This window comes from Lepidochelys kempii, chromosome 25 (assembly GCF_965140285.1).
Source record: "Lepidochelys kempii isolate rLepKem1 chromosome 25, rLepKem1.hap1, whole genome shotgun sequence".
In the NCBI taxonomy this organism is placed as follows: Eukaryota; Metazoa; Chordata; order Testudines; family Cheloniidae; genus Lepidochelys; species Lepidochelys kempii.
In genome coordinates this window covers 4,711,792-4,737,252 of record NC_136404.1, presented here as the reverse complement: position 1 = coordinate 4,737,252, position 25,461 = coordinate 4,711,792, and the positions used below count along the sequence as shown (strand labels likewise).

The window sequence follows — 25,461 nt, the reverse complement described above, 5'->3', positions numbered from 1 at the left end:
CCAAAAGGGCGATTGCGCTGGGGGCTGCCATTGGGCTGGCCACTATGCCGGGTAAGGGTACCGATCCCGAGTTGATGTGGACAGTCTGCTCCTACTCCTCCAGGACTGATAGGAGCCCGACTCCAACTCCGAGGTGTCTGAAAACGACAACCACAGAGAAGTGGTATTTCTAAGCACAATGCTTTCGCACTGAGGGTTCAGTGTGGCTGGATGTGCTCCGGTGCCGGGGAGTGGCTCGGCGGAGTTAGAGATCAGCAGGCCATCATAGCAGGCTTTCCCCTTGAAGAAGCCCGGGGAGCGACTGGTGCCAGTGACTTATCCTGTCTGGATGGAGAGAATGGTGCTGTGAGGTGAAGCAGTTCTTGGGCTGCCTCAAACGCCTCCGGTGTGGAAGTGAGGTGCAACTCATGGTTTGGCCTCGGCGAGCGAGGCGGGTCTGGACTCAACTGCCCCTGTACGCAGGCAGGAGATGGCATGACCATCACCAGTGGAGCAGCACTAGAGTGGCCCGACTTGGGGCTAACTGTGGCAGGCTCCTTAGGTCTAGAAGGGGGAGAGCGATGCCCCGCCGACGTAAACTTCTTTTGAGGCACCGGCGACTGCGAACAGTACCTGCGTGTGGCATGTGAACCATGAGAGGAGCCAGGACGGTAACCAGGCAGTGAAAAGTGGGATGTGAAAAGTATTCTGAGCCGTTGGTTGGGAACAGCACTTTTTATTGGCCCTCTTGCTGGTGGGAGGGAGGGAGTCTAGAGTCTGCCACACTACAGGCTGGCAAGGGAAAGGCCTCGTTAATAAGTAAGGCTACCGTGCCTTGCGTGAAGGTGTGTAAGATGTCCACTAGGGAGTGCTGCTCTTCCTCTGCTATGAGTTTCATCATGTCCTGAAAGATGTTGAAGTCATCCAAAATGATGGCAGAGGGGGAATAGTTGTCTCATCTGGAGAGGAAGAGGATGGTGGTGTCTCCTCCTCAACTCTCAATTCTCTGGTGGCTACTCTTTAATAGGGTGAGGAGACTCCTGAGGTGTTGATGGATGACACTCCTGATAAGACTTCTTGCATAAAAGTGCCCTGTAGACTTGGTCCCTGTAAGACGACCAAGGGTTCATGTAAGGGAAAGGTGCTGGATCCCATGGGTGGTCTTTCTAGGGCAGCCAGCTCAAGGACCAGCTGGGAACTCTTCCTCAGAGAAGACCTCAAGTGGTGGAGGGTGGTGGATGGTAGAGCACTAAATAGTGCCACTAGACAAAGGAGGAGCCCCTACTGGGACTCACATGAGTACTGGATCTTGAGCAGAATCTAGCCATCATGATTGTACTTGTAGGCAGTTCCTTAGTTGAGGCTGAAGCAATACTAGGGAACATGCTGGGAGAGGCTGGGAAACCAGTACCAGTGGGAAATTCCTCCTGGTACCCCTTAGCAAAAAGGGACTCTGGTTCCTCCATAACATGAATGTCCTTGTGAGAGAGAAACCTGAAAGGTACAAATTAGCCCATGGAATGAGATGCACTGTCCTAGGGATGGGGGTTCCACGACCACCGCTCCCAAGAGAAGGAGGCGGGTGGTGGTGGTCGGGGACTCTCTCCTCAGGGGGACTGAGTCATCTATCTGCCACCCCGACTGGGAAAACCGAGAAGTCTGCTGCTTGCCAGGAGCTAGGATTCACGATGTGACGGAGAGACTGCTGAGACTCATCAAGCCCTCGGATCGCTACCCCGTCCTGCTTCTCCACGTGGGCACCAATGATACTGCCAAGAATCATAGAATATCAGGGTTGGAAGGGACCCCAGAAGGTCATCTAGTCCAACCCCCTGCTCAAAGCAGGACCAATTCCCAGTTAAATCATCCCAGCCAGGGCTTTGTCAAGCCTGACCTTAAAAACCTTTAAGGAAGGAGATTCTACCACCTCCCTAGGTAATGCATTCCAGTGTTTCACCACCCTCTTAGTGAAAAAGTTTTTCCTAATATCCAATCTAAACCTCCCCCACTGCAACTTGAGACCATTACTCCTCGTTCTGTCATCTGCTACCATTGAGAACAGCCTAGAGCCATCCTCTTTGGAACCCCCTTTCAGGTAGTTGAAAGCAGCTATCAAATCCCCCCTCATTCTTCTCTTCTGCAGGCTAAACAATCCCAGCTCCCTCAGCCTCTCCTCATAACTCATGTGTTCCAGTCCCCTAATCATTTTTGTTGCCCTTCGCTGGACTCTCTCCAATTTATCCACATCCTTCTTGAAGTGTGGGGCCCAAAACTGGACACAGTACTCCAGATGAGGCCTCACCAATGTCGAATAGAGGGGAACGATCACGTCCCTCGATCTGCTCGCTATGCCCCTACTTATACATCCCAAAATGCCATTGGCCTTCTTGGCAACAAGGGCACACTGCTGACTCATATCCAGCTTCTCGTCCACTGTCACCCCTAGATCCTTTTCCACAGAACTGCTGCCTAGCCATTCGGTCCCTAGTCTGTAGCTGTGCATTGGGTTCTTCCGTCCCAAGTGCAGGACCCTGCACTTATCCTTATTGAACCTCATCAGATTTCTTTTGGCCCAATCCTCCAATTTGTCTAGGTCTTTCTGTATCCTATCCCTCCGCTCCAGCGTATCTACCACTCCTCCCAGTTTAGTATCATCCGCAAATTTGCTGGGAGTGCAATCCACACCATCCTCCAGATCATTTATGAAGATATTGAACAAAACCGGCCCCAGGACCGACCCTTGGGGTACTCCACTTGATACCGGCTGCCAACTAGATATGGAGCCATTGATCACTACCCGTTGAGCCCGACAATCTAGCCAGCTTTCTACCCACCTTGTAGTGCATTCATCCAGCCCATACTTCCTTAACTTGCTGACAAGAATACTGTGGGAGACCGTGTCAAAAGCTTGGCTAAAGTCAAGAAACAATACATCCACTGCTTTCCCTTCATCCACAGAACCAGTAATCTCATCATAAAAGGCGATTAGATTAGTCAGGCATGACCTTCCCTTGGTGAATCCATGCTGGCTGTTCCTGATCACTTTCCTCTCATGCAAGTGCTTCAGGATTGATTCTTTGAGGACCTGCTCCATGATTTTTCCAGGGACTGAAGTGAGGCTGACTGGCCTGTAGTTCCCAGGAACCTCCTTCTTCCCTTTTTTAAAGATTGGCACTACATTAGCCTTTTTCCAGTCACCCGGGACTTCCCCGGTTCGCCACGAGTTTTCAAAGATATGACCTTGAGTGAATCACTGTGGACTACGTGGCTCTGGGAAGAAGGATAAAGGAGTTTGAGGCGCAAGTAGTGTTCTCGTCCATCCTCCCCGTGGAAAGAAAAGGCCTGGGTAGAGACTGTCGAATTGTGGAAGACAACGAATGGCTATGCAGGTGGTGTCGGAGAGAAGGCTTTGGATTCTTTGACCATGGGATGGTGTTCCAAGAAGGAGGAATGCTACGCAGAGAGGGGCTCCACCTAACAAAGAGAGGGAAGAGCATCTTCGCAAGCAGGCTGCCTAACCCAGTGAGGAGGGCTTTAAACTAGGTTCACTGGGGGAAGGAGACCAAAGCCCTGAGGTAAGTGGGGAAGTGGGATACCGGGAGGAAGCACAAGCAGGAGAGTGAGAAAGGGGAGGGCTCCTGCCTCATACTGAGAAAGAAGGACGATCAGCGAGTTATCTCAAGTGCCTATACACAAATGCAAGAAGCCTGGGAAACAAGCAGGGAGAACTAGAAGTTTGGCACAGTCAAGAAATTATGATGTGATTGGAACAACAGAGACTTGGTGGGATAACTCACATGACTGGAGTACTGTCGTGGATGGATATGAACTGTTCAGGAAGGACAGGCAGGGCAAAAAAGGTGGCAGAGTTGCACTGTATGTAAGAGAGCAGTATGAATGCTCAGAGCTCCGGTATGAAACTGCAGAAAAACCTGAGTGTCTCTGGATTAAGTTTAGAAGTGTGAGCAACAAGGGTGATGTCATGGTGGGAGTCTGCTATAGACCACCGGACCAGGGGAATGAGGTGGACGAGGCTTTCTTCTGGCAACTCATGGAAGTTACTAGATCGCAGGCCATGGTTTTTATGGGAGACTTCAATCACCCTGATATCTGCTGGGAGAGCAATACAGCGGTGCACAGACAATCCAAGAAGTTTTTGGAAAGGGTAGGGGACAATTTCCTGGTGCAGGTGCTGGAGGAACCAACTAGGGGCAGAGCTCTTCTTGATCTGCTGCTCACAAACCGGGAAGAATTAGTAGGGGAAGCTAAAGTGGATGGGAACCTGGGAGACAGTGACCATGAGATGGTTGAGTTCAGGAACCTGACACAAGGAAGAAAGGAGAGCAGCAGAACATGGACCCTGGACTTCAGAAAAGCAGACTTTGACTCCCACAGGGAGCTGATGGCCAGGATCCCCTGGGAGAATAACATGAGGGGGAAAGGAGTCCAGGAGAGCTGGCTGTATTTTAAAGAAGCCTTATTGAGGTTACAGGAACAAACCATCCCGATGTGTAGAAAAAATAGTAAATATGGCAGGCGACCAGCTTGGCTTAACAGTGAAATCCTCGCTGATCTTAAACACAAAAAAGAAGCTTACAAGAAATGGAAGATTGGACAAATGACCAGGGAAGAGTATAAAAATATTGCTCGGGCATGCAGGAGTGAAATCAGGAAGGCCAAATCACAATTGGAGTTGCAGCTAGCAAGAGATGTTAAGAGTAATAAGAAGGGTTACTTCAGGTATGTTAGCAAGAAGAAGAGAGTCAAGGAAAGTGTGGGCCCCTTACTGAATGAGGGAGGCAACCTAGTGACAGAGGATGTGGAAAAAGCCAATAAAAAGGGCTTTTTTTGCCTCTGTCTTCACGAACAAGGTCAGCTCCCAGACTACTGCACTGGGCAGCACAGCATGGGGAGGAGGTGACCAGCCCTCTGTGGAGAAAGAAGTGGTTCGGGACTATTTAGAAAAGCTGGATGAGCACAAGTCCATGAGGCTGGATGCGCTGCGTCCGAGAGTGCTAAAGGAGTTGGCGGATATGACTGCAGAGCCATCGGCCATTATCTTTGAAAACTCACGGTGATCCAGGGAAGTCCCGGACGACTGGAAAAAGGCTAATGCAGTGCCCATCTTTAAAAAAGGGAAGGAGGAGGATCCGGGATACTACAGGCCAATCAGCCTCACCTCAGTCCCTGGAAAAATCATGGAGCAGGTCCTCAAGGAATCAATTGGGAAGCACTTAGAGGAGAGGAAAGTGATCAGGAACAGTCAGCATGGATTCACCAAGGGCAAGTCATGCCTGACTAATCTAATTGCCTTCTAAGATGAGGCAACTGGCTCTGTGGATGAGGGGAAAGCAGTGGACATGTTGTTCCTTGACTTTAGCAAAGCTTTTAACACAGGCTCCCACAGTATTCTTGCCAACAAGTTAAAGAAGTATGGGCTGGATGAATGGACGATAAGGTGGATAGAAAGCTGGCTAGATTGTCAGGCTCAACAGGAAGTGACCAATGGCTCCATGTCTAGTTGGCAGCCGGTATCAAGTGGAGTGCCCCAAGGGTTGGTCCTGGGGCCTGTTTTGTTCAATATCTTCATTAATCATCTGGAGGATGGCATGGCTTGCACCCTCAGCAAGTTTGCAGATGACACCAAACTGGGAGGAGAGGTAGATATGCTGGAGGGTAGAGACAGGATACAGAGGGACCTAGACAAATTAGAGGATTGGGCCAACAGAAATCTGATGAGGTTCAACAAGGACAAGTGCAGAGTCCTGCACTTAGGACGGAAGAACCCCATGCACCGCTACAGACTAGGGACCAAATGGCTCAGCAGCAGTTCTGCAGAAAAGGACCTAGGGGTTACAGTGGACGAGAAGTTGATATGAGTCAACAGTGTGCCCTTGTTGCCAAGAAGGCCAATGGCATTTTGGGCTGTATATGTAGGGGCATTGCCAGCAGATTGAGGGACGTGATTGTTCCCCTCTATTTGACATTGGTGAGGCCTCATCTGGAGTACTGTGTCCAGTTTTGGGCCCCACACTACAAGAAGGATGTGGAAAAATTAAAAGACGTCCAGCGGAGGGCAACAAAAATGATTAAGGGACTGGAACACAACGTATGAGGAGAAGCTGAGGAAACTGGGATTGTTTAGTCTGCAGAATAGAAGAAAGAGGGGGGATTTGATAGCTGCTTTCAACTACCTGAAAGCGGGTTCCAAAGAGGATGGATCTAGACTGTTCTCAGTGGTAGCAGACGACAGAACAAGTAGTAATGGTCTCAAGTTGCAGTGGGGGAGGTTTAGGTTGGATATTAGGAAAAAAAATTTCACTAGGAGGGTGGTGAAACAGTGGAATGCGTTACCTACGGAGGTGGTGGAATCTCCTTCCTTAGATATTTTTAACGTCAGGCTTGACAAAGCCCTGGCTGGGATGATTTAGTTGGGGATTGATCCTGCTTTGAACAGGGGGTTGGACTAGATGACCTCCTAAGGTCCCTTCCAACCCTGATATTCTATGATTCTATGAATGTTCCTCTGGATTAAATCTGTTCACGGTTACCGGAGGAGGTACCAGTCAGTTTTGGAGAGATCTAGGTGCTGGTGGATGGTACCAGGTAAGAACTTCTTTAAAAGAGGCCTTAGTCTTTAAAAAGTCCAGTTTTGGTACTGATGGGTCCAAAGCTTGGGGCTCCTGAACAGCAAACTTCTTGGTACTCAGATTCTCTGTATCTGGTTTCTTGGCTTGCACCTAAGAAGTCTTTTACAGCCATGCTGACACCTTCGTACCGTGTCCAGTGAGAGCCGTGGTGGTACCTGCAGAGGGATGTGAAGTCTCCCTGCTTCCAGATCTAAGTGGAGACTCCTCTCTCCGTTTAGACTCTGTTAGGAGAGTGGGGTCTCTTATGTTTGGTTGCTTTCAGCAAGACCAAAGTTGCCCCCTGATTTTTGTAGGTTGAAGCCGGAGCTGATGACGTCTCTGGAGAACTTTACATAGCTCAGTCTGATTTACCTGCAGGTGGGGCATGGCAACTCAGATCCTGCGGGTCTAAGGGAATGCTCCATGAGGAGCGGTTTCAGGTGGTTTACCCTCCATTTTCAAGATCTGCTCTTAAAGAGACAGCAGATCTTACACTTGGACAGGATGTGAGGACAGCAGAGGCAGCTGGAGTGCCCATCGCTGAGGGGAAAAAGACCTGTGGCAAGTCTAGCAGGGCTTGAAACATGGGATCTTGGCCATACTGCTAGGAAAGACAAACAAAAAGGCCTGAGAGAGAAAGGGGCGCCCCAAAGGAGAGGGGGAAAGCAGGAACGGAGAACCCCCCTTTCAAAGCACAAACTAAGAATAAACTAACAACCAAAAAACCTAATTATAAAACAGAGTAAAAGGTGCAAAAGAATAACTGCATCAGCTAGATACTGGACGTTACAGAACTCTACAAGCTGCAGGTCATTGAGAAGCAACTGGAGTGGCACAGGTCCATTCCTCTTCATGTGCGCTCTCATCAGAGCACAGGGTGCTGTATGGAGCAGGCACAGACCCGAGGGTACTACGAGCATAAAAATCTCAGAGTGCACAGGCACGCATACATCCTCAAGGGGAGCACCCATAGGGGCGATAACTTGGAAGATATGAAATGTTAGGTGGTTTAACTTGACATTTCCTTACTTTTGAGAGTTCACGTCAGGTATGCAGTGTGTTGCTTCACAACAAAGTGTTTTCTGTATTATTCATATAAATCCTTTCAACCTCATCCCAGTCTCTCTTTGGTTTATTCTCAATCCTCACTTTTTACATGATACCTACATTTTTATTGTAAGTTCTTCAGGACAGGGATCTATTTTATTTTGCAAGGTGCCCAATGTATGAGATATTAACTACTCCTGGGGGAATACTGAACCACTGTGCATGCGCATAATTCACAGGAAAAGGTACAAAAAAGGGCAACAAAAATTATTAGGGGTATGAAACAGCTTCCATATGAGGAGAGATTAAAAAGACTGGGACTGTTCAGCTTGGAAAAGAGAAAACTAAGCAGTGGGGGGAACATGACATTGGTCTTTAATATCACGAATGGGTGGAGAAAGTGACTACGGAAGTGTTATTTACCCCTTCCTGTAACCAGGATCCACCCAATGAAATTAATAGTCAGCAGATTTAAAACATAAGGAAGTACTTTGGCATGCAACCGACAGTCAGCCTATGGAACTCATTGTCAGGGGACGCTGTGAAGGTTGAAACTATAACTGGCTTCGAAAAAAGAATTAGTTCATCAGCCATGATGGTCCGGGATGCAACCCCATGCTCAGGGTGTTCCTAGCCTCTGACTGCCAGAAGCTGGGCATGGACAACAGGGTATGGATCAGCTGATAATTGCCCTGTCCTGTTCATTCTCTCTGAAGAACCTGGCATTGGCCACCATCAGAAGACAGGAAATTTGTCTAGATGGACCACAGGTCTGACAAAGTATGGCCGTTTTTATGTTATTTTAAAAGACGGAGAGGGGCTGGAATGGATTCTCCAACACAGACTCAGTGCCTTCCCGTTCCTCTGCTGCAAGAGGTATTAATTCCTCTGCATCAGTGACTATACAGAAATCACACTCCCAGTGCTTCCAAATTACTCAGCATGGTGCTTTTCATAGAATCATAGAATATCAGGGTTGGAAGGGACCTCAGGAGGTCATCTAGTCCAACCCCCTGCTCAAAGCAGGACCAATCCCCAATTTTTGCCCCAGATCCCTAAATGGCCCCCTTAAGGATTGAGCTCACAATCCTGGGTTTAGCAGGCCAATGCTCAAACTACTGAGCTATCTCTCCCCCACACAGGAATGGAAGCGACACCAGCTGAGCGACTGTATGGGTAGTCGTAGGGGTCTTCATGCTGAGACTAGTGTAGCAAGTGCTGAGGCTTACTTCTGAACTGCACGTACTCTCCTCAGATCAAATAACACCCTTACTATACCAAGAGGTGAAAGAGCTCTGCCTACAGCTACCACCCAGGCAATCTCAGCACCACCCAGGGTAGGCAATGCCTCTTGGAAGCAACGCCTCATCAGATGAGCCAGAATTCATCACCAACATCTTGCAGTCTATTTTGAGACAGAACTAAGGTTGAAGTAGAGGTAACAGCTGGCAGGATCAAAAGGCACTTGCTATGAGAAGCTTTGTGTCTGGCTGGCTCCAACAAGGAGTTTGGGGTAAGGTTCTGGTAGGGCTATGGTGTGACAACTGCTGGGGCACAACTGACCAGCAAGGTGAGGGTGTCTCACGCTAGCCTTTATTACCTCAGCGAGCCAAAAATAATTTGGGGTAACGTATTTCTGCCTTGCCCATATGGGGAGCACAAGACAAGGGTGAGAATCCCTGGTATCTTGAACAGAAGCTACTTACTTACTTTCCAACGATATAAACTGCAATAGAATCACATGCATCTTCACCTTTCCCATTAAGTGAGGGATACATGGTGGCAAGGGTCCTTCACTCAAAAAAGAATTAACAGCTGGAGCTCTACTGTCGGCCACTCCCACTGAGCAGGGATGATGTCCATCACTCGCTGCTCTTAATACTCTATAGCTATGGAAATTGTTGCTGAGTTATGCATTGCAGAAGAATTGCTCCATGAATTTATTATATACCTTAAAAGAACAAGAACAAAAAGACAAGTCATTTTCTTTTCCCAAACATCCTGGTGGCTGCCAGAATGAGGATGCTGCTGAACCCATTTCACTAAATGGCCCATAATGGGTGGCAAGACTATTGCAGCCCTTTTAGAAGGTGGAATTATGATGCAAATATCTATTAATCCCAGTTCCTGTAATCTTCTGGATAAAAAGCAAATTAAGCCAGCTTTAGCAACAGTCCCACAAACTGGAGAAAGACTGGCTTTTCCCTGGTATACTCTTTGTCCTTCTCAGTCAGGGGCCTAAGAAAAATCACCATTCTCTTCCTTGCCTAACACCCCCAACCCAATAACTCCTGATCCAAAGCAGGAGTTGGAGATCAGATGCTCAAGCAGGCATTAGTTACATCAAATCCACCATTACAGATAGTGACACTGGTAACTGTCAGGACTGGTGCAATGTATAGTGAGGGTGCTGAAGTCCAGATCAAAGGCTTCTACATCAAAGAAGACAGCAGCACAATAGCACTCAAGGTTACAACCTGCCTAGATGACAATTTGATGCTTTGAGGCATTGAGGGTATGTAAAAACCCAAGACAAAATTGAAAACATATGCTCATGAGATCAGATCAGACAATATCTCCTGCTGTTGCCTTTGAGAAACCCCATGTTGAGGTAACATCAAACATAATTCAAAGAAGAGTAATTGGAGGTCTCAACAGGGGAATACAGAAGTGCTTAGCAATAGCCATGAATAAAGAGATGACTGATGCCCGCTTGGTGTAGACTCTGAGGTATTTAGTAGATGATGCCATAACTGAAGTCCATTTTCTTAAGTTACCTGTGTGGCTGGTGGATGCACTGAGGGTCAACATGACTCAGGGACACCAACGGAGGGAGTCATATGACAGCAGTTGTCATGAATACAAACCCTCAGTATCTTGGTTAAACCTTAACTCTACCTGGTTGGGACTTGAAACTCTTGAGGCTCATTTGGGCCAGCCATAAGTCAACCTTAGTTAAGCTAATGCAGGCAGCCAGAATGCTCATTCTGGGATTCTTCGAGCACAAGGTGCACCCCAGTCAGTTATGTTCTGTGCCACGGCAGATGAGGTCAGTCAGGGTCACCATTACCTTCATGGTACTTCTGGAAGTTGTTGGGTTGTCTTCCTTGATCCATTCCTGCGGTAAGAAAGGATTAAAAAATTAAGACGGTCTAGGCAGCATTGGTAAAAATAGAAAGGGTCAAAGATAGGGAGAAGATGCCCAAAAGAGCCAAAAATAATTACGTTGAAGGCTGCCAACTCCCTGAGGAAACAACAGCACTTTCCTTTATGGGACAAGGACATGGATGAAAGGGAAGCCCCAAGAAAGTAATGACACTTTCCAGTGAGTCCCTTTAAAGCAAACTCACAGAAAGGTTATTTTTCTGCACCAATTAGTAGTTATTTTAGAGCAAATGCAGGGAGAGGAGGGATTTTAAATATTAATTTTTTATCCCACTGCCAATTCTCATTTGACATGCTCATTAACCAACACTGCTATGGTGTGAGAATGACTGACTACAATAGCTGAACCTACAGAAATAAAATAGGATTTTTTTAAGGGTATACAGTACATCTGCGGTAGCCTAGACTGAGCCTCCTGAGAGATACCGCACAGAACAAACAGTCTGGGAGAAAAAGTGATAGGCTGAGCAGGGAACTTTCGAATTCAGGGCACCTGCAGACCAGAACTATCTCTGAAGTTAGAGTAGCCCAAACAGGCTGCTCTAATTTACAGCAGTTTTACCCGGGCTGACCTGCAGCCCACAATCTCTGGAGTAGCGAGTGTTACAAGCACATGCTTTCTTTCCGTGGCTCCCGACATCACCCCTATACCAGGGCCTCGGAAGGGGGGGCAGCCTTGGGCTTCTTTTATTTGCCCTATACGGTTCCTGTGCCAATAGAATTCTCTTCTGCATTCCTGCAGCCCCTTCATGGTCTTTATATGATGCCTAAGGAGCATTCAGATGCTGTAACAGGGGCCACAACTTATTCCAATATGTTTTAAAGGAGGATCAGTTGCAATCATAGAATCATAGAATATCAGGGTTGGAAGGGACCCCAGAAGGTCATCTAGTCCAACCCCCTGCTCAAAGCAGGACCAATTCCCAGTTAAATCATCCCAGCCAGGGCTTTGTCAAGCCTGACCTTAAAAACCTCTAAGGAAGGAGATTCTACCACCTCCCTAGGTAACGCATTCCAGTGTTTCACCACCCTCTTAGTGAAAAAGTTTTTCCTAATATCCAATCTAAACCTCCCCCACTGCAACTTGAGACCATTACTCCTCGTTCTGTCATCTGCTACCATTGAGAACAGTCTAGAGCCATCCTCTTTGGAACCCCCTTTCAGGTAGTTGAAAGCAGCTATCAAATCCCCCCACATTCTTCTCTTCTGCAGGCTAAACAATCCCAGCTCCCTCAGCCTCTCCTCATAACTCATGTGTTCCAGTCCCCTAATCATTTTTGTTGCCCTTTGCTGGACTCTCTCCAATTTATCCACATCCTTCTTGAAGTGTGGGGCCCAAAACTGGACACAGTACTCCAGATGAGGCCTCACCAATGTCGAATAGAGGGGAACGATCACGTCCCTCGATCTGCTCGCTATGCCCCTACTTATACATCCCAAAATGCCATTGGCCTTCTTGGCAACAAGGGCACACTGCTGACTCATATCCAGCTTCTCGTCCACTGTCACCCCTAGGTCCTTTTCCGCAGAACTGCTGCCTAGCCATTCGGTCCCTAGTCTGTAGCTGTGCATTGGGTTCTTCCGTCCTAAGTGCAGGACCCTGCACTTATCCTTATTGAACCTCATCAGATTTCTTTTGGCCCAATCCTCCAATTTGTCTAGGTCCTTCAATGAAGTTAAAAAAAATTAAACATTAACAGATAGCTACATAAATAGCAATAGACTGAGGAATGCCCCAAATCCTATTTTTTTATTAGTCAATAACGTTTTCTATTATTCTAGTTCAGGGTGAAGCAGCACATTCTCTTTATTAAAGTGCTCCAGCTAGAGCTCCTGTAGAAATCCAAAATCTTATCTCAGATTTTACTTTTTTGCCTGCATAGTATATTGTTCTGAATTTTCCATTTTAACTGAAACAATCTAATTTTAACTCAAATGTGTCAAGTTTAGTTTGAAGAGTTTTTATTGTAAAGAAAATCTTCTCCAATGAGCTGTTAGTAGAGGAGCGTGGTGAAGAAATGGAATCAGATTTCTGTTACGCTAATTTAACAGCTTCTAAACCAGGCACAGGAAAAAGGTAATTGTAGTGGGAAGTGAAGAGAAAGAACATATCTACTCCTCAAATTAACAACTCACTTGTATTTACAGTAAGAAAATGTGAAAAAGTTATCCTACAACACAACACTTGTTCCCTTTCTGCCTGATTTTGGAAGCGAAATAATAAAAGGATAAGGTGTTTACAAGAAAAGAAAAGAGGTACTTCCTTAAAGTCAAGAAATTGGAGAGGGGAAAAAAATCTCTTAAAATAGAAGAAACTTCTCTAAGGCAGACCTTACTGCATGGGATTCCAAGTGAATACTTGGAAAAAAAAGACACCAGGAGACTTGAGAAAACAAAAATATTTACCTCCCTTAAAACAAAGAAAATATTTATATATCTATACACACACACACGAGCAAGGTGACAAGAGCAATCAGGTGGGCAGGACCAGATGGAAATGTTCCTCAGCTGGTTTCTGAAGTAGCATTGGGTAGGAAATTAGTGGAGCTTCTAATGCTGTTCTCTTAGGGTCCTCTGGGCTAGAATCTAATGGAAGATGACCCCAGCTGATTCTCTGCAGTAGCTCAGATGGCATAGGCTCTGAAGAACCTAGAAAGGAGAAGCATGGCAAGTGTCTCCCTCTTCTGGGAACCCTGTATCAAGAGAAACTCCATTTTGGAGTTAGCCTCTTTATCTAGCCTAGAAGTCGTCTCTTCTTTGAGTCCAGCAGTACGCTGCCATTTGTGTGAGGAGGGGTATACTTGGCTTAACTGTTTTGTGTTAGCAACTAACGCGCAAGTAAGGTAAGTCATCAGCTCTCTGTCCTCCATGAATTTTTCCATTAAAAAAGGGCAGAAAACTCATCAGTTAAAATCAACCTGAGGAAGTGGAGTTTACCTCCTCAGTTCATTTTACAAGCTTAGTTCAATGTGTTGCAGTAAACAGAAGAAGCTTAGCTTAGGCTCTAAGCAGGTTAGAGCTCAGGGAAGATCTAAACCCCATTTAAATATACTACACCCAATAAATGGGATTTAGATTTGTTTCCAGTGTTGTCTTTGTATAACTTAAGTTGTATTCAGTATCTTGTTACTCTTTGGTTGTCAGTAGAAAATGCTTTCATAAGCATAGTGTGAAAAAGTTAATTTCAGCATGATCTACAGTTTGCCACACTAATCTGATCACCATCATAGGCAGGAACAACTCTGAAATCCATCTTCCAAACGGGTCCAAATTATCAAAAGCAACATGCCTGATTCTTTGTGTCCCTGCACGTTGTATAGTCATTAATAGAAAGTAAGTATAAAACAGTAAGATTCTGATGCAGCAGTGTTTACACCCACTTTCCACTGAGATAAATGATTACACAAGATGCAGGCCAATGGAGATTCAGAGTCTATGTCAAATGCACAGGTCTCAGAGAAGAAAACATTTTGTCTCAGAAAATCAAAAACAATGATTTCTCTGTCTGAAAAGCAACGTGAACTTAAGATGTATGCCAAATCTCACCAGATGCTGACTTCAAAGGGCAAGGCTTTCTGGCAGTGAAGTAATAAAAAAATGACTGTTCCAGTTGAACACACAGTATGTTCAGAGAAAAAAATGAAAGCAGGGTGATGTGACTTATCTGAAAAGAACACACACTGGTCTACTCAGTGAAACAAAACTTTCAGGGAAGACTGTATTAAGTGACCCCTTTGGAAAGAAAGGCCATGAGTGTGTAAAACCTAGATGTTACCACTGCCTCATAGAAAAGGCAACATTTAGAAGTGAGGCAGGGAAAGGGATCAATTGAAGTTCATTTCACCTTCCCATCTGATTTGAAGACGGGGTGGAAGGTTCTCATTTTCAGGTAGAAAGCTCCTCAAATTTTCAAACTTAGATTTGCAATTCAGACTATGATCTGGTTAAAATAAAAATCTTTCAGCCAAGGTAACCGCCATCATTTGGTAGAAAAACAACAACATTTTACCTGAAAAGTAAAAAGTAAACCAGGTGTCTTATTTTAATTCCCACTCTGTTGATAACATTACAAGTACTAAAAATCAAAAAACTGTGGTAACCCTGATTATCTCATTTCATGAATGAACATAATTCAAATGCTTCTGAAAAATGTCACTATTCCAATAAATTAAATTAATGTACAGTGTACAACAATAATCCAATTCCTGTGGAGAAAACAGGTAAGTATTTGAACAATTCAGTAAATATTACATAAAAGCCTTAATTGTGATTTTATATTTGAAAATACATTAGTTTTCATTCCAGTTCACTTAATAACATAATGAAAACATTTTGAACAAGGGTTTAATAAAAATAGTAATGAACATGTGGTAAAAAAACAAAAAACCCTGTTACAGATAATTTACTTAATATTTTTAAAAATTCTGAAAATGGAGTAAAACATTTTTGTGTTTTGTTTTTATTAATTTTGAGAATACCATTTAGAAAACAGAATGCTGGTAACTCCACTCACACGGTTCCAGAAAATTGATTCTTCTTTCATAGGTCCTTTAAAGATTCAATGTTCTTGAATATCAAAACTCAGTTGTTTTGTTGTTTAAAAAACATTGCTAAGAACTTCCAAGAATATGAATCAAAATGCAAACAGAAGTTGGACTTTGCACATTTCTGCAACTACTACTAAAATAATTACATAAACACTCTCAAAATAACACAATGGGATTCAACTTCATTTTAGACATTTGGAAAGCAGTGTCATACTTTATTTTAAATAAACCCATGTAAAAACAAAGTTAAAATGAAAAATGGTACCTGAAAAATAAATTATTTGATATAAAACAAATCAATAACTTAAAAACATACTAATATACAAAATGATTAACGATATAGTGTACAGTATGGGAAACAATTGATAAAGCCTTCTGTCCCACAAACAGATTACTTTATAAACAAAAGGTTACATAAGTTAAGGGAAATGAAATCAGTAAATAGACTAGAAGTACAATGTTATTCAAACTTACTGGTCAAATAAAGGTTTATCCCAACTTATGATGCTTCAAATGTCTCAAGTCATTTTCTTCTTAATGACCAAGTGAAAAAGTTTAGCTTTATCACTGAAAGGTTGTTTAAAAATGTTTAAAAATAAACAATAGTTAATATGAGAATGAAATTTCTAAAATATGAACATAGTAACAATATTTCAAGATTTCAGGTGGCTGTTCCACTATTACTGAATTTCCATCATCAACAAAAGAATTTAGTGTTGAAAATTCCACTCAACAGAAAAATATTTCTAGTTAAAATTGTCCTTGTAAATCGTTTACCAAGTGTGATATACAACAGAGAATTGCAGCAAGATTGAACAAAGCAACAACAAGTTTTAAAGGCAAAGCCACTCACTGGATGCTTTGTGTTCTGTTTTAGAGATCATAAAAGCTTTAACATCAATTGTGTTTTTATCATGCACAGGGAAAAATATACACCTAACTTTTTATTAAATATATTTTACTACATATGAATGCTACAAAAAACCGTACAGAAAAAATAATGCTGTACCTGATTAGAACTAAGACAAGAAATTTAGAGAGAAGTTAAACTTCAATTTTCAATTCTATTGGTTATACTTTGGACACACTAAGTTGTGCATTACACAAGTACCTCAACTTAAAAATGGAAGTGGGGTCATTGTGTTTTCTTTGAAATCCATGTATTTTCATAATGTAGCAGAAACCCAGTAGCATATACTATAGATCACAATGCTTAGCCTTTTGATCAATATATTGATCTATCAATCCTACGGTGCTGGGATTTCCCAGCATTAACAGGAAGTGCAGACATAATGTTCAGGAACCTGCCTTCAGCACGGCAGAAGACTCTTCTGCCAACAAATATAGAGATTAAAGAAAATGTGGTACACACTAAGTGACAAATTCGGTCCTTGACTAAATGAATGCAACTCCACTGACTTAAAAGGAGATGTGCCTGTCCATAGTAGGCGTGAATTTGGTCCCTTCTCCCTAAAACTAATTGTTAGGAGCCCCCTCCCCCAAAAATTGAAATGGTGTAATAAGGTGCTTGTTCAACAACAATACAAACTTCCCATTTTGGAAGTCAAAATTCGGTAACCTTATCTCAGAGGTAGCATTATGACAGAAAGCCCTATGTGGAAGGTGCTCTGTGTTTTACTTTTGAGAATTACAGAAAACCATGACATCATCACCAATATTTCATTAAAAAGTTGTGCATTTTTAAAAAAAAGTTTCCACAAACTAACATTTTACAGGTAATTCTTAGAAGTCCTAATTCCAATAAGCAAATTTTTGTTAGAACTAATCAAGTACATTTGGGGACATCCTTATAAAATTAATTAGAAGTACATATTATTCAATTATAAACTGTACATATTTAACTTTAATCATTCCCGTTTAGCATATATGGAAGCCGAGACCCTTTTCTGAAATTTTTGAAGAACCTCCATTTTATTGCCTAACCAGAACATTAAACATAAAATTATGTAACTGCTTATAAGGAGGCTGGGAAATATTCACATTTGAAATTTAGCATTCACAAAGACTGGATTTCATTTTTACGAAAAAGTGACATTTTAGTTGAGGCTTAATTCAATTGCTGAAAGCTGTCTCTATAGTAATAGCTACAGTATCTTATTCTAAAACTTTGAATTGCTTTGTAAAAATGACATTGCTACAACTTTGCATGCTCCTATAAAAACAATGTTAAAAACAGCTGACTTACAAACCTTTTGGAGTAAAGGTATTCAAACTCATTTGGTCACCTGCAATAAAGTAAATGACCATACACTGACCACCTACAATTAACTGCAGTGAGAAATTCATATCCTATTCCAAGGACTTGAATACCTCAATATTTTCAGTGTGTTTTCTGATACTATCATGATGCAGATGTGCTGAAAAAAAACAAAAACAACCAAGGGGAAAGAAAAAAGTTTAGACATACACCACTGAGGGGATATTGCCCTGGAGAATGATTCCTCCTACTCTTCCCCTTCCATCCCCAGCATGATCTTGAAATTCTTCACAGTCCCAAACCAAAAGAATTGAAGAGGAGGGGTTGCCATAAGCTCAGGGGCAGGAGGCATCATGACTGTTTTGGCTCAGTACCACCCCCGTCCATACCTCATAGTAGAGTGGGGGCACAGGATCATAAATGAACCAAAATCTTATGATGCAACAGCTTCAAGGATAAAGATACCCTCCTGCTTACTTTAGTGCATGGGAATAGTTTGCAAATAGGAGAATCAAGGGGTCAATATATTTGGAACAGACTAAAAACCACTACGGGAAGTTGCTTTAATTCATCTCAGTTCATAGCTTTCATGATTCTCAGTATTATTCTGTTGCTGCCAGCTTATGTGAAAGAGTTGTATTTATTTTTGCATCTTGTACAAAAGCACATAGCAGCATTATAATTTTATGTATTTATTTTTTGCTTTTAAAGTGAAATTCCCTGTGCTACTGACCAACACAAGCCTATAGTGAAGGCTAAAGTGGCACACGGGCCTTGTTGTTAACCCTTGTACACAAGGGTGAATGCAATCCATAATGGGATCTTGTGAAGCAAACAAAAAGTGAATTGTTGGAGGGTTTAAGAAATATTACTTATATTAATATAAGTAGATGGACTGGGAAAAGCCAGTTTCTGAATACTTTTTCAATTCATTTGAATTCTTTTGAAAACATTGAATTTTACCAGATTAAAATATTTAATCTAATACTTTTAAAAAATGTCTTAACAATAGCTAAAGCCCAGAACATTTTAATGGAGTTTTAGAAGTCATTCCATGGTTATAATTAGGATAGTTTTGCCTTACCTATAAAATTGTCTCATCTTGGAGTGAAACTCCACCAGTCATGCAAGAACTGCCAGGTAGCCAGGCCCATATCAAATTCTGGAAGAAGCCCTATGCAGACAATGTGTTTAGTATCCAAACTCTGGCCGTACAAGAGCCTGATTGGAGCAAAAGCCCCAAGAAATGCTTGGAAAGATGAACAAATACAAAGAACAGGTAAACAGAAGGAATGATGCCAGACCGGCAAAGGTTCCCATCCAACTGAAATTCCAGGATGAAGGACAGAGTGGCATGAAGAGAAGTGTACACATCTATGAAAGAGCATTAATGCAAACAGCAAGATCAGTCATCCAACTCTGAGGGAAGGTCTTCCATGCCCTCTGTACGATTTCTATCAGCTGAGATGAGTACCCAAGGTTCTGAAGGATCATCCTTGTCAGTATCCAAACAGTCAAAAGAGTGTTACAGGAGCAAAGGCAAACAACTGTGCTTGATCAATAGGAAAAGGAATCCACCTTCCAAAACCCAGGAACCTCTGTGTTTGGGGAAGAATGGAGGTAGCTGAATATTGTTAAATGAAGCAAACAGATCCACTTGTGGGTAGACCCACATAAAAAAGGTCTGTAGTATCACTGATTTGTTCTATTGATGTTCTCACTTGTCAGTCCCTTTGAGTATGCAGGTTGCCTTGAACATAGGTGGATATGAATTAAAAATGGGCTCATTTTTGGAGATTATATAAACTGCAAAGATTCTGTTTTCACATTCAATCAGAATGGCTGGTGAGTAGAGGTAATGAAGAAAACCCTGTGCCCTCCAGACCTATTGTCCTTTGTTCCATGGAATTTAGATTCTTAGCTTCTTTGAACTAGAACCCTTGACACAGTCTGTGACCCAAGTGCACACTCCATCCTTTGAAACCTTGTAAATCTGGTGACAGAATTATCCTGGAAACAGATTACTCTAATAGCACATTGCCCTTTAATAGGGATTTCTTATGTAACACCACTGGAGTGATGTCTGGACCTGGAGAAAAAGTACATTAAGGATCCCAGGGAGTCTTTCCAACTATCTCAGAGAGAACGAAGGCCAGAAGAATTCTTATATGTAGTGCTACTCATTGTAGTTTGCCTGCTATAGAGACTGATCAGGATAAATTGGTTCAGCAGGCACGACCTGACAGTTTCCTTTATCTTACTTGCCTTCTGTGTCTGATGAGAAATGTATCATGCCTCTGGTGTGAAAACAGGCCCCTACATTAACAAGATTTTGAGAAGGAATAGGGAAGTTCATGAAGCCAGAATCACGGAAAACAGACAAAAGCAAATGGAAACATAGATGTGCCATCTGAAAGGTATCTGCATTACTTGGTCATCCAAATAATGAAATCTGTGGATGCCCTCTGTCTTAGGGATGGGTATGATGACGGTTATGATTTTTGTACACTCCCTGAGGGATAAGAGGCCAAAAAGTACAACTGCAATGCTGGAAGTGGTTGGTCCAGGTAGAAATGGAAGCGTGTGGTAGGCTGGATGACTGGGCACACCAAGGCATGCACACTTCTAAACCACCAAGCAGAAGAAATCATTGATTTACCTTATTAGAATGGAGAGTGTTAAGAGTGCAGGATTCAGGATGGAAACAGAGGGACTGAGAGAAAGCAGGTCTGGTATGGGTCAGAACTAGCCATCCGGTTAGTTATCAAAAAGTAATGTGAACACATGCCTCAATTTCTCTCCACCTGGGGAGTCAGATTGGAGTTGTTACGGACAGCGACAAAAAAGGACTTTGAGAACAGTCTCTCGCTAGATATAAAGTGGCCTATAGACTTGGAGGACTGAAAGGGAGATTTGTAGCTTTATCTGTCTCGCATTATCCCCAGAAAAATTAAATGAATGTACCTCTTCCTGATTTGCTCCTGCCTAGGTGAATGGTAGTTTGCTCAGGTGAATGGCCTCATTGACAGATTAAGGGTTCCCCCCAAAATTGCTAAAGGAAACTTGGACCAGATGCGTTCTAGAAACAGAGAGTCTGCATCCCCAAGTGTGAAACCAGGACGTTGTGTCTCAGTCTTACTGAGCAGAGGTGTATGGGAAGGAAAACATCAAAGCAGCCAACGAAGGAGAGCGATGTCAAAGTATTCGAGGATAGTGCAAAGAGTTGCCATTACTCTGTTTTAAGAGCAAGGTTTGGCAAGCTCACAACAGTGAAGCTTTTGATGTGGCTGCATGGGCCAATGCAGTTTTAATGATTTAATACCACAAAGGCATCAATCTCATTTTAAAGACTGGTCTGTGCAACTATCTACCATGCCCTTTACAGCAGCAGCCCTGCTCCCACTAAAATGTTTCTTAGTGAGCCATGAGATGAAGGGAATTACAAGGAAGGTTCTTGGATCTTTAAAAACTGCACTCTCGTGGAGGAGTCTAGGGCTGGTAAAAGAGTTGATGGGACACAGTGAGAGGACTTATTTAAATAAGAACTTCAGATTTAACATGGAGATAGGTGTAAAGTAATCCTGATACAGCTGCTGAACCCCCCAAAACTAGTATCTCGCCACAGGATACAGGAAAAGAAGGACTCATTGGAAGGAAACACGAGTGATGGAGAGGAAACACTGGAAATAGCAGCCTGCCCAAGGAGGAGCTCATAGAGGGCCCACTGTTTACCTTTTACCTGGTGGCAGCTGCTGGTTTTGGAGGACATTATCCTACAACTGTCTGATGCTGACTGTGCTTCTCAAAGGTTTGGGGCATGGAATAAATGGGAATGGCAAAAATGGAAAGATAGCACACATTAGGCAGCAGAAAGCACTTTAATATACTGCACTAGAGCTAAGGCAGCTCACTCAACATTGCTAGAGCTCTTGGAAAAGAGCTCTGCTCTTGCTGGGCTCTCCTGAAGCCAGCAGAGAGAGGCTGTGTACAACCACAAACAGCCAATCATTAGGGCAGTAAATGACCGGCTGCTGACAGCAAATAGTGCATGCTGCAGATTAAAGGAAAGGCCAACAGCTGACTGAAGAATGAGTAAAGAACCAAACAATGAAGTATAGGAAAGGAGAGCACAGAATTCCAGCGCCAGCACAGGACTGAAGGCCCTGATGTTGAAAAAAGAGAAATCATAGTTGTGATGCAAGATAGGATCTTAAAGAGCCAATGTTTGGGCACCATACAAACAAAAACAATTCTGCATGGGACTGCCTCCAGAATCTGAAATGACTACTCATTAGCTCTTTGGGATTGGCACAGGTTCACTCAAAAGAGAATTGCTGACAAGTTGTCCCAATTTCTGCATTTCCTCTGAACTCTGGTGACAGAACACAGATAATATTCTTGCAATAGTTTGTCAGGTGAAGTCCCTACTCATGCTCACTAACTATGTACCTACATGCCTTACATAGCACATTTTTAATAAAAGAAATATTGTTCAGTCTGTCTACAAAGCAACATATGTGTGTTTAACTCAGTGTCTGGCACATACTTTCTATGTGACACATTTATTGTAATGCTTTTGTTTTCACACAAATATTTTCTCCTACTGATCTGTCAAAAGGACAGATTAATGGATTTTAATTTTAATGAAGACTTGTAGTACTTTAAAGCAATACTCTTAATATTGGACACTTTGTGCAATACTTGGCAAAAAAAATAATATAAAATAAAAAACAAAACAAAATTCGAGCAAAACAAAATCAAATTTAATGGTCTTAAATGCAAAAGTAAAAACAAACAAACAAAAAACACAAAAAAGCAAAAGAAAATTAACAAACAGAACAACTCAAAGTTTCAAGGCAGTCTGCAGAAAACTTGGGGGATTAATCTTTAAATCTACAAATCAGTTTTTTGTTAATATCTAACTTGCAAGTAGTAAGTACTTTTCTGCTGAGTGTTCAATAAGTAAAGCTAGTTGTCAAAACAAAATCCTATTAAAATAGAAAAATCTAGCACTCGTTAGAAGGGATGCGAGAAATACAATGCTCAAATGTTTATAACTGTTTTTACAAAATGGAACTACCCTTAGGAATTCAAACTATAATGATCTTTGAAACTGAATAATTATCTTGCTGCATTACAATGTACCAGTAAGTAGTGCATCATGCATTAAATATTTGGACAGAAGAAATTCAGTTTGATAAAGTAAAAAACATATTCACACTGTTTTTGGAGTTTTGTTTTGACTCTGAAATCTTCCGAGTTTCTCTGAAACTCTTTGGTCCATTCCTATGAAAAACTGGGCTTAAAATTTTTTGTAAAACCTTTCGATTTGACAACTTGGCCACTGTTCAGTGCGCAACTTACCTCATCAATGGTGTTAAAAGTTATGCTGGCATGCTACTACTTACAAGACCTGCATGTTATGAAGTCTAATCCCCAACTAGATGTAGCAATGAAAATCACTTTAAAAAGCAATGTACTGCCAACATCAGTATTTCTCAACTTTTTTACCAGGCTATTGGGGACTGAGGGGAGGACCACACTAACAGTGTCCACTTGATAGTTTAAAATAAAAAAAAAAAAAAAAATTAAAAAAAGTTCCAGTTTTTGCAGACAATGTTCAATAGAACAAATGTTAGTCTCATAAGTGAAAGCATGCTCCAATTTTACCACCATCCAGAGGGTCTAGTTAATGCAATCTACTTAAGATTTTATGGTTTTTTTAATATATATTTTTAATGAAATAACTTAAAGGAACTTAAAATTGGTCTAACATTGTGGGATTTCAAACATTTGAACATGTCAGTTGCATCCCAGAGTATAAAAACCTTTTTCACTTCTCATTTAGACTAAGACAAACACTTGTGAAAATTGGCGCAAAATGAGTTTTACACTAACAAAAATGTTTTAACTTCTGTCACTCAATTATCTATTCCATACAAAAAGCACGAGCAAGTTATTTGTGGGACTTGTTGGTTTTGAAGGAAACCTGTAAGATTTTGTCCCCCAGGCGGTAGCCATTAAGACTTGCTATGGCCATTGCAGCTTCTTCATAGTTTGTCATGGTCACAAAACCAAAACCTTTGCACTTGTTGGTGTTGAAATCTCGAATAACTTTCACATTGGTAACCGCACCAAAGGGGCCAAACATCTGCCAGAGGATTCCCTCATCAGCATCTTGACCAAGGTTGTAGATGAAGATACACCAGCCAGAAGATGCGTTTCCTGGAACATTTACACCAGAAAGCCCACTCATGTGATCTACACCCATAGGAGAGAACCTAGCAAATAAAAAGCACAATATTTCATGTAAAAGTTCAATACAATCAAGCAAATTAACTTGAAAGGGAAGCAACTGAATATTTTCTATATAAGCATCAAAACTTCTAGTCAGAGTGAAATGTTTCACCTTCCCCATTTATCATAGGACAATCAAACTGGCAGCTGATCGAGAGAAGAGTTAAATTCAGCAATGTGTCTACATTAATGGGTAACTACATAAGAACAGATAGGCAATGAAAGAGTTGCCTGGTGATGTGACAATCAAACAGGATATACAAGGCTGGTTTAGATACTCACATACACTATTAGGGATGACTTAGGGCAGCAATATGGAACTACTCAGTGCTTAAAAATAGGCCAAGAATCCCTCCCCTACGCCCCAACCAGCCTTAAATCAACTTATCTTTGTCTACAAGGGGCTTGTGCCCAATTCCCTCCTAGAGCTGATCCTGCCTTTACAGCAGTGTCTCGGGGTCTCGCCAATCAAAGGGGTTTCTGTGGCAGCAAACACAGCTTGAACCCTTCTCCACCATAAAGCAGCAGCGAAACACTCCTGCTCCCAACTGGCTGCAAAACTGACGACAGGCAGACACCTCGTAGTCCCTACCACAGTAGGCAGGGAACTACTAGAGTTTCCCTAGAAAGTGCACATTAGCTGGAATAAGCCCCAATTCCTAGGTACACCGTTAATGTCACTTCCAGTGTATTCTGATTTAATTTTGGTAACACATTTGCATAACTGATCATGTTTATTTCCAGTAACTAATCATTTCTAATTTATTAAATAGCCACTTCTGTTTTTAAATATTGATTGTAAAGTTTCTTCTGCCAAATATAGATTATCTATGAATGTATAATTTAAAAATAGTACTTCTTTTTTAAAATGTAAATCCAATAGGGTTGAGTCTACTTTCATTTACACCCATTTTACACGAGTAAAACTCCAGTGACTTCACTGGAGTGGACTCCTGATTTACACACACATGAGAACCAGACCCAATATGCCTGTCCTTCCTCACCCCCAATATACATTTCTCCCCTTCTTTCTCTCCCCCAGAATCCGGTCTTGACTCCTCCTGCACAATGAGCCAGAGGCATCTCAGAATTTCTGAACCTTTGCTCTTTTCTGTTTTGCTTTTTTCTTTCCCTCCCCAACCAACATCCCACACCTTTAGCTATTTCATCCCCCACTTCTATTCTGACTACCTAGGAAATTAAATCAATAAAATTATTTTAATGAAGCATTAGGGTTGCACAGTTAAGCACTCAAAAAAAATCAGCAAGTGTCAAAGTTAAGGCCAAAGGCACAATTTTAACTGTGATCCCATGCACTTATATATTTAACAATCTAAATTTGCGGTTCCATGTGACTCCAGAACTACTGTGTAGTATTATGCTATAGCTGAGAAAGTTGTTAACCTACTAAAAGCACGCTGAAGCATGCAAGGCTTCTGTACATTGGTAGTCCACACATTAAGTGCCCAAAACAAACTCTCTGATATACAAAAATTGCACTTCTTGTACAATTCTTTACTGAGCAGATCCAAGTGATCTGATGACTATCATCTTATATCCCATCAAGCAGTTCTCACTT

At 42.4% G+C, this 25,461-nt stretch overlaps 1 protein-coding gene across 1 annotated transcript in view; it reads right to left on the bottom strand.

The window, feature by feature from the left end:
* Positions 1–11,837: 11,837 nt before the first annotated feature.
* ELAVL1 (ELAV like RNA binding protein 1) overlaps positions 11,838–25,461 on the bottom strand; it is a 111,121-nt gene continuing 97,497 nt past the window's right edge. The window contains exon 6 of the mRNA XM_073324407.2: positions 11,838–23,866. Coding sequence (XP_073180508.1) covers positions 23,542–23,866 — 325 coding nt within the window. The 3' untranslated portion in view covers positions 11,838–23,541. The remainder of the gene's footprint in view (positions 23,867–25,461) is intronic.